This window comes from Sinocyclocheilus grahami, unplaced genomic scaffold (genome assembly GCF_001515645.1).
Source record: "Sinocyclocheilus grahami isolate Dianchi unplaced genomic scaffold, SAMN03320097.WGS_v1.1 scaffold259.1, whole genome shotgun sequence".
Lineage (NCBI taxonomy): Eukaryota > Metazoa > Chordata > Actinopteri > Cypriniformes > Cyprinidae > Sinocyclocheilus > Sinocyclocheilus grahami.
Window position 1 is genome coordinate 892,810 of NW_015505438.1, and position 10,727 is coordinate 903,536.

Below are 10,727 nucleotides of genomic sequence, written 5' to 3' on the forward strand. Positions count from 1 at the left end.
TGGTCAGGAGGGGGGGGGAGGCGAGGCAATTGTGCTGCTTAGCTGTCAAAATACAAAAAAAATTCCCAAACAACATTTTGATTGCAGAATGCTGTAATTTACCAATCAGCACAAAGATTCCAGAGAGACAAGATATAAAAATATGAGCAGAAGAGTAGTAAACAGACGCAGTGATACAGAAGTGGGAATGTGTGTGACATGAGAGACCTTTCTGGAATCTACAGCACAAAATCACAATAAATAAAAACTCTATATTCTACTGAAGCCAGTTAAAAGCATCTCTGTGCAACTGTTCATTTCCATACACACTGTACATCTGTAACTCAGGCAGAGCCCTGTGGGAAGTTTCACGTTCAGAACTCGCTTTGATCTGGACTGCTGCAGGAGTGACAAGCTTCAGTTTGTGGCAGCACTTTTAAAAGTGGGTTTTAAGATCTGAAATGCATTTCTCCACTGCTCTGAAAAAAAGAATACTGTACTTCACGCTTCAGCATATAGTTAAGAACTGCTATGGAAGAGGGTATGAGGTTAAGCTAATGGAATTACAGGTCCAAGGAAAGCAGGTAGAGGGCCTGAGAAAGATGCACTTTCCATGCTAATTAACATCTCCTAATTATGGTCGGGCAAGGCTATTGGGCGGAATCTGCCCGTAGAGAGCCATCCCATGCCCCAATTAATGCCATTGCACTCTGCACAGCCGGGCCTGTTTACAAACTGATTTTAAAGAGATGCAGCACTGCTGTGGAGAAAGCTTGATTGCTTCTCGTTATAAATGGCAGATGTGCACCCCACTGTGATGTTTTCTAACCCTCCCTTCCATTCACTTCTATTTGTACATTTACAGGAAAGGGACAGGAACACAAACTAACAGTAAGTTAACCTCTAATACAGTGGTTCTTAACTGGTGAGTTTAAAATAAAATAAAATAACATACAAAATAAAGAGAATTAAATAAAACAAAAACTTTGATGTTCAATGCAATGGAAAGTAAAAAAAATTAAATATTCATAATGAAAAAATAAAAATATTAAAAAATTAATTAAATACTCAAAAATAAAATAAAAACAATAATTGAAAAAAAAAAACTTTTGGATCTGATGGCCAAAAACAAAGTAAAAATAAATAAAATAATAGCAATAAAATATAATAACAATAATAATAAATCAAATACTTTTGGATCTGATGTTCAATGCAAAGGAAAATAAGTAAAATAAAATAAATACAAAATAAAATAATTGTTTTATTTGAAGTTCAATGCAAAGGAATGTAAAATAAAATAAAATAATATTTGAACAAAAAAAATAAATAAAAGGCTTTTGGATGAGATGTTCAATGAAAAATGAAAACAATAAATAAAACAAAATAAAATAACATGAGAACCACTGTTCTCACAAAAAATAAATAAAATAATAATATATATATATATATATATATATATATATATATATATATATATATATATATATATATATATAATTTTTATCTGATGCTCAATGGAAAGGAAAGTAATTGTAAAAAAAAAAATAAAAGAAAAAGAAAATAAGAGACCTTTGGATTTGATGTTAAAAAAAATTAAATCAGATGAGACCCACTGTTCTAAAGAGACAGAAAGCAATTAAAATGACAAAAATGTCCACTTCCTGTTGGAAAAATAATTAGGTAAACCTTATCAAACTCAAAAAGGATCATCTTTATTTACACATGCACAAACGGTCCATCAAACTGTCCTTTTTTTTCTGAACGCTTTGTTGAGCACCGTACAAAAGCACGGCCGACGAAGGGCCTGGCAGCGATTTAGCCCCCACGGTGACAGATCACTCCGGCCTGCCAACTGGGCCATCTGGAAGTGCATGCCCTGTGGGTGTGAACCACTGAACTCCCACTGCTGTGGAAGGGGCATTTGTAGTCTTCCTGGCACCGCTGCCAAGATCCCTCAGTCTCTCTTTCCTCTCAGTCAGCATTGCCAAAAGACATGACGGCAGCAGAGAAGTGTCAGAGGAAGTCTCAAAGGTAAGGGGGATGGTGTGTGGTGTGAATGACCCAACTGACAACTGACATCATCTCAGAATGTGATAATTCAGCCCAAAAAGGCTGCAAAACATCATCTAGGTAGAGGGGGAAACATTACCAGGAGACAAGAAAAATACCGGTGATACACTGATACAGTGAACCATTGACAAAAATATCCAAATGACCCATTGTGACAACTTAATGTTGCAATCAGGGGTGTCATACAACTATTTTTCTTTTTCCTCTCTCTCTGAGGAAGCACCAAGTCTAGCCTGGCTCATGTTGTGCCCTAGTTGAGATCAGACATGACTAAAGAGGAAGAAAAATGTGTAAACAACACGTAAATGATGACAGAAGCAAATGGAAATGATCTGTGTGGCCCAGTTAGACTGGACAAATTTGGATAAATATGTGATTACTGCCACGCCATATAAGACTAATATTTTTGTACCTACAATAATAACTATAATGTGTTTTTGTACTACTTTAATATTTATTAACAATATTAATATTAATAGCCAATATATTCTGGTTTCTAAAATGACATTTACATTGAAAAATGTAATAATCAAATAAAGAGGAGGTGCAACCAAAACTCATACCATTAAAAATATATACATATATATTTTTTTATTTTGTTGCATTATTTATTATTATCATGACATTATTTTTTGACTATTGGCTTGCACTAACCTAAACTAACATGATACTTATTTAACTTATTGATAATTTATTAAAATCATTAAATGTATTCATTTATAACAGTGTTGTATTGTTATATATATATACACACACACACACATACATATATATATATATATATATATATTAGAGTTTTTAAATAATATATTTTATATTATTATTATTATTTATTATTTCATACCAAATTTATTTGGCTCAAGTTTGAATGAGCTTGACTTGTGGCTGGAATTTGTTTTCCTTGCTTTTACTATATGCATTGTCGCCATGAATGTAACAATCCAAACCTGGCATTAACCCAATGTTTTGTTTGGGGTCTGAGAGATCCAAAGGCTCCTTTAAAAGCTCGAAACACATATTTAATATTTAAGCATCAGGTTAATACTTAATGACTGCTTCGAAGATTATAAGGACTGACAATAAACTAAATTTAACTTGGCATGCTTTAAACGTCTGCCATGAGATCTTACATCTGCTTTTTCAATAATCCAGTATACAGAATTATATTTAACTTTCAAGATTATAATTATATATATTTTTTAACACAAACAGCCATAGGGTCTGTGGGACCCCAAGACAGCCAATCCTGAAAAAGGAATCTAACAAGCAACCTTCCATATTTGACACACCACCACCACCACCACATGTAAATGAATGGGGAAGACAGGGAATAAAAAGTATACTGACTGGAACACAGGAATATTTGTTAATTCCCAATATGCAATTTTAGCACCATCACACAGCCTCACAAAAGTCATAATTGCCTTAACACCACATGCAACTAATAATCAGCATACACAAACAATAAAATCATCTAGTTGTTGTTGGTGTGAAAATGCAACGATCACAACAATTTTTCCTAATGCAGCTAAAAGGATTGCTGTAAATCATTCAGGTATGAATGAGTTCATATGGAGTAGATGGTCACGCACCCTCCAAAACTTTGAAAGCATGGAGCGAACTCCTCAAAGAGTCAACAATCCCGGCCCCTCTGGGATGTTCTCAGGGACAACTCACAAGGAGACTGACAGAGCAGTCAACAGAGAGATTGCTCCCCGAGCACAAGGGCATCCAGCTCTCCTTCACCATTAACTCTTAGACACCATTAGTCAGAAAAAGCTTCTTCATGGCTGCACTTTCTTGCTGTCCTGCTCCATTAATGCCACTGGAAATGGAAACGTGTAGCATTTTATGCAGCTTACCAGCAAATACTTGTGTAAAGTAGTCATTGCTACAAGCAAATATTGTTTTGTTAAATTTGATTTCTCTCTAGTACTAGAAAATGAATAAGATCGATTTCATTTAGAACTACAAGGTTATCATGTCTTACTCTTCTACAAAAATTTGCCTATTTTTTTATTCTGTCTTACTGAGCTAATAACAAGCCAATCAAATTTGTGCTCCCATAAATGTGTCTAAAACAAACATTAAAATCATTTTAATCATCAATCATCAAAGTCATTTGATGCAGTTAACAAGACACAAATCATCAGAATATAAAGAAAAACATCTCGAAGCATCTCACCAAGAGAACTGCGGATGTCCCGTTTGGCCGGAAAAGCTCAATTGACATATCTGGAAACATTCGTCCAATTCTGGATATGACATCATCAACATACCTGGAACAAGAAAAATATATATATATTTGAAGTATTTTTGTTTTTCACTTCAAGTGCAAGTCAAAATGTCCTCGGGTCACAGTCACTGTCAACACCAAATCAATGGCTTTTTGCATTAAGGGCTTGGTATTGAACAAACTAATTGTTTCTTCTGATACAACACACATATAATTTATATAAATTATATATATATATAATTTAAGAACACTGATGTAGGCACAAATCACACCTCCTTATTTTCAGTACAGCTGTAAATAATCAAAATGCCAAAAATGTGAAATAAACATCAGAGGCAACAACAAATACTGTATAAGCTCTACACTGAATGCATTAAGGAATCGATTTGCATCCACCATCAACAAGAGGCTCCACTGTTCCACATCTGACATAACCTTCAGTGCTTCAGAAGAAAACGAATACTTAAAACCCTGCCAGCGTTGCTCAACAGCCTCGTTAGACATCAATAAATTGGACTGAGAGTGCCAAAAGCCTTCAGCCATCCCTGGAGTGAGCAGAACAGTACCCAAGAAGAGTCGCCCATCATGTATTGTGGGGTCAATGCTAATAAGGGTTTAATGAAAATCTCCGTTGCCATCAGCTATCAATAGACTTGAGGGACTGGCCCTGCACACAGACGAGGAAAATAATTCATTAAAGAACCGATGGTGGGCAGCTGGTGGAGGGATTTGCTTAAAAGTCATTTGAAAGTTATTGGACCAACTATGGAGATAATATTTCTTAACACTGGTTGTGGAGAACCCAGGTAACCCACGGACAGGTGCAAATGGGGACACGCATGTGCTTGCGTGTACACACATCTGAAAGTGCAATGCAGCTGGAGGAATCGACAAAGATTAAGTTGCCTCATCACGTTGAAAGTTCTCCCTGATTTTCCTGCAACAGCATTTTCTTTCCCAGAAGGGGAGATCAAAAGCAAAGAGAAATTGTTCAACATACCTCTCCGTTTGTTCACAATTTCCCGCGTGCCTGCACTAAGGTTGCTCATTTACTAGCTTAAATTAAATAACAGCATATTAAATAGGCGAGAACATCACTAGAGTTTTTCACCGACTCGACATATGCTTAGTAAAATCTTTATACTGTATAAGGAGTTTGGGAATCATTAGACCAAGAATAAACTAGATTTTAACTTTTCGGGAGAAAACGTGAGCAGTGCTTGTGCATGCAAAACTTGCCGGTACAGTGATACGGCATTTCTATGCAGTTGCTAGGGTGTTCTGGATGGTTGCTAGGTGGTTTCCGTCTGTAAAATATTCTGGTTTCTAGATATGGCTGGGGTCTTTCAATGTAACTTTTTTTGGATCATTTTTTAATCCACCAGGTGAAAATAAGAGGTGTGATCGCTTTTAAACCCATTAACACACCTCACAACAATTCCAATGACTTGAGGTATCATCCTTGTCTGACGCACATGCTGTGGGAAAAGTTATGCATTGAACTTAATACTTAAGGGGTTCAAATCCCTAACCTTAAATGGACATTTCACCCAAAAATTAAACTTCAGTCATCATTTACTCTCCCTCATGTTGTTCCCTTGCCTTACTTTATCTTCGAAACACAAATTAAGATATTTATAATGAAACCTAGGAGGTTTATGTTGCTCCACTGAAAGTCCAGGTAACCAAAACTTGAAAGATCCAAAACAGTTATAAAGGCATCGTAAAATAAAGTGGTTTAATCCATGCCTTGTGAAAAAATACAATTAATTTGTATGATGAATAGAAGTCATTTGGGTTTTAATTTACATCTAAAATGCTCAACACGTCATGCTTAGAACATACCTTCTGTGTTTAATGTATGTGAATAAAAGCCCAAATTAAATCTGTTCATCATATAAATTGATCAAATCTCTTCACAAGGTTTGGATTAAACCACTTTTTTCATATGGATTTATTATTTTCTAAGTTTTGGTTACCTTAACTTTCAATGGAGGTGCAGAAAACACAGGTTACATTAAAAACATCTTAAAATGTGTATCGAAGATTAACTAAAGTCTTATTGGTTTGGAACGACATGAGGAATAATTTCATTTGTGGGTGGCCACAATCAATTTAAGGGTATTTAAGGTATAGTTTATATATAATGTACTAAAAATGGAAAACTTTATCCTTTCCATTTTTCACATACAGACAACAATGTTGTAAAAACGATACCCATTCATATAAATCTGTGAATACGACTTAAAACAGTGTCTCCAGGCCAGGCTAGTAGATGGTGATGTCACTTTGTAAAGAAACGCTATGGAAACACTTCATACTAATGCGCATATCGTCATCGTTTTCACAAATTTTCTAGTTTACACAGAGACGATAATGGTGTCGTTTTCAAAAATGTGCACTTTGAAACCAGTCTTTTTGCATTTTCTGGACCCAAACTGCTGTTGTGGTGTAAAAGAACATCCAATACATAAAAAAATATATAAAACTGCATAAAAAGTATTAAGTTTTTAGTTCATTGTTCATAAACAGTGTTATGAACAATAGTAGAAGTGACTAAAAAGTACTTGCACAATTATTACTTGAGCATGTAGCTGAAGACAACTGACATGCAAACAACACAAAACTCATTAAAACAAGCTTTAAACAAAATTATTTAAATTCGCTTGTCAAACAGGATGTCAAAGAAAGTATGCGATATTGCATGCTAACTTCACATGAACCAAAACCTGCTCCTCCAGCCAATCACAGACACCGCAGCCAAGCAATTATTTTATTCCTGGCATAGGTGGTTCATTGGCAATAGAATGTCTGGGATGTAACCAAATAGGGTTAGCAATTACATCTCCATTGGCACCACAGAGGGGTGTCGGCATGTTACAAGACGAGACATGTTTTAATATATCCATGCTTCATAACTCATAATCTCTGGAGTGAAACCCACCTAATCTCCATGCAAACTAACTCATCATTGCTGGACTCACAGAAAAGGTTTTTCTTCTTCTGTGGCTCTGATTGTTTTCTCAAGCCAAGCAGAGCATGAGTCTCATAATGGATTTTAGGCACAGCGAGGCTTAGATTAACATATCGAACATTACTTGCACATCAACAACTGTACACTCATTGAATCACTGTGTCTTCGCTCTGTAAAGTCAATACCTGCCTGCATAGATTTTGTGGTCCAGGATATGGTCAAGAATGTGTAAAATCAGTCAAAAGCACTGCAGGATCCAAAATTACATCTCCCTATGGTGAAAAATGACTAAATATATTAGTCAGAAATATTTATTACCAGCCAGAAAATTTTATTTAAATTTCTTTTTATAAAAAAAATATATACATATTTTTGTATGATAACAGAATAATTAAGCCATTTTCTTTGCAAAACTGCCATATTTGTGACAAACAGCACAGTCTCTGTAACAGTGAAACAACTGTCAAAAAACAAACATCAAAACGTATTGTGATTTTTGTTCCACATATTTCATTTTGGTGGCTTAATGTGACAAATATTTCACATAAGAGACCACACAGAAAACAAATCATGTGGTATTCTAGATCAAATTCTAACAGTAAAATATCGACCTAAAAATTAAACCTAAACTATGCAATGTTGCAGTTCCTCATAGTTCCTGCCAAACTGGCAATTTATTTACTCACCAAAGCCAATATTTACTCCCATTTGGTGCTTGGCTGCCTTGAAACCACAGTGTTTAAAGGTCCTTGTTAAAGTCCCTCCCTCTAGCCCTGCCCCAGGCCACCTCTCTGAACAGGTTTTTAATTGTCTACTACCCATCTGCCCTGTTATACCACTGCACTGTACAGGATGAGACCAAGAAAGGTCAAGAAATCCAATGGAAGAGGATGTGGCTGTATCCTCTGACCTTGAGTGTGCGGTAACACTGTCAATCAGCAAGGCACCATGGGCCATTTTGCCAGTGATGGCTTCATTTCAGATTAAAATATTCAGTAGAATCTCACCATTCAGAGGACAATTTACTTACTTGACCAGGTGTAATGTCTCAGCCGCTGTTGAGGAAGCTACTAGCAACTCAATTAAAAGTATTTAAATGACAGTCAAGCCAGCCTTCAGGAAAAATAGTGATCTGCTATCTTTGCTCATCTTGGACCACAGAACTTTATTAACCAATCACCTGAACTGTAAATGTCATGCATCTAAAATCTCTGTCGAGTCACAGGAAAATGATATTATTACAACACTGATGAAAGAAAAAGCACTTTAAGATCACTCAAATGAATAATTCTAATAATAATTTAAAAAATCTGTATTTTCTATCACTAAATAAATAAATAAATAAATATATTTAAATACATTAAAATAAATTACTAAATCAATAAATGCAAATAAATCAGTCACTGGCAAAACATATATTCTGTGGTGGCGGACAAATTTCAGAATTTTTAATTTTTTTTAAATGCCCATGCATAAATGATGACAGAATTTGGTGGTGAACTATCCCTTTAATGTTCCCAATTTTACACTGAAATAACATTTACTGTACAAAAATCCTCTAGTGTTGGGCTTTTTTTGATCTGAAAATACTAGCGAGAGCTGTTTGAGGGTATGAATGATTACACCATGAGATTCTGTAGGAAGACGCAAACATTGGTTTTCTTTTTTCTACCAACCTTATAATCTAAATGCAAAGTTAATGAATGCTCCATGGACATGTAGGTTCTGCAGCACAGTTTAAGGATCTAGTGTAGTGTGATTTGAATGTTAACGCAACAGATTATCATCCAGATGATGAAACATTTTCAGTGGATTACATGCCAACTGCATAAAAACTGATGCGGCCACAAGAAAGGGCATCTTTAGACACCCCTGAGGATGGCAGGAAGTCAGTGTCAGGGGAGCACAAAAAAGGAGATGCGTGTACTTTGTTCATCTTGATGTAATGGGGTAACATTGCTCTCTCTCAGTGTGATGGATGATACAAAGTGATCAAATAGCCCTTTCTTGTGACTGCATGTGAGGGTGAGATGAATACTGATAAACGAGTGCTGTCTTCCTCTTTCCTTTAATCAGGGATCAGCTATGACTAAAATTTTCATAACACTCTCTTAAGCTTTGCTGCAATGCAGCACAGGAAAAAACACTTCTTGACCAGCTCCCTTCAGTCTGGAGATTGAACATGAAACTTCAACATAGCCCAAAATAACGGTTTAAAATACATGCTAAAATAAAGAAAAAAAACCCTATGAAATGTTACGAGTTCAAATAATAATAGTTTGTTTATAACAATATCACAAACTAGTGAGTTTAAAAAAATTCACTACTTTAGTTTGAGTGGATGTTTCCACTTTTACCATGTCTCCTTTATTTAATTGATCAATCCAGTTAAATTGAAATTTGAATGTGAAAAGTTAATTAATATGATTAAATACATAAATATAATTTCAATAGGTGGCTTTCTGAATGTTAGTTAGTCAGTGCTAACCATCCATCCATGCATCACACAAAAATAACAGAAAAAATATATGAATTAATATATATACACTGAACAAAATTATAAACGCAACACTTTTGTTCTTGCTCCCATTTTTCATGAGCTGAACTCAAAGATCTAAGACTTTTTTTTCTTGCAACTGCTGATCAGTCCTGCACAACAGCTTGTACGAATTTTAGCCCATTCCTCAGTACAGAACCACTTCAACTCTGTGATATTGGTGGGTTTCCTCCTATGAACTGCTTGCTTTAGGTCCTTCCACAAAATTTCAGTTGGATTAAGGTCCAGAATTTGACTCAGTCATTCCAAAACATTAACTTTGTTCTTCTTTAACCATTCTTTGTTAGAATGACTTGTGTGCTTGGGGTCGTTGTCTTGCTCCATTACCCACTTTCTCTTGAGATTCAGTTCTTGGACAGATGTCCTGACATTTTCCTTCAGAATTTGCTGGTATAATTCAGAATTCATTGTTCCATCAATGATGGCAAGCTGTCCTGGACCAGATGCAGCAAAACAGGCCTAAACCATGATACTACCACCACCATGTTTCGCAGATGGGATAAGGTGATGGGATGACGACACACACAAACCAGGATGAAGACGAGGGAGCTGACTTTGAGAGAAAAGCAAGCAATTTGGATGCTAAAAGAAAAGAGGAAGTCAATTAGAGCTATAGCGAAAACAAAGGGCATGGAGAAATCAAGAGTTTGGAAACCACCGGCGACATAAGCAGCCAACAACGACCTGATCTGCTGAGAAAAACAATAGTAGTTGATGACAGGCAAATCATAAAAGCTGTGAAAATGAACCCTAAAATACATGTCTGTAAAGGACTGTACTGTCTGCAGGAGTCTTTCACACAGAATTACAGAGGCTACACAGCAAGATGCAAACCTCTGACCAGCACCAAAAACAGAAAGACAAGATTAGAGTTGGCAAAAGCCAGTAGAGTTTTGGAACAGAGTTTTATG

General features: G+C 35.7%; 1 protein-coding gene across 2 annotated transcripts in view; it reads right to left on the bottom strand.

Moving 5' to 3' along the window:
- LOC107598979 (mediator of RNA polymerase II transcription subunit 27-like) overlaps positions 1–10,727 on the bottom strand; it is a 66,346-nt gene that overhangs the window by 21,741 nt on the left and 33,878 nt on the right. For both annotated transcript variants that reach the window (XM_016290449.1, XM_016290448.1), the window contains exon 4: positions 4,235–4,328. In XM_016290449.1, coding sequence (XP_016145935.1) covers positions 4,235–4,328 — 94 coding nt within the window. The remainder of the gene's footprint in view (positions 1–4,234; positions 4,329–10,727) is intronic.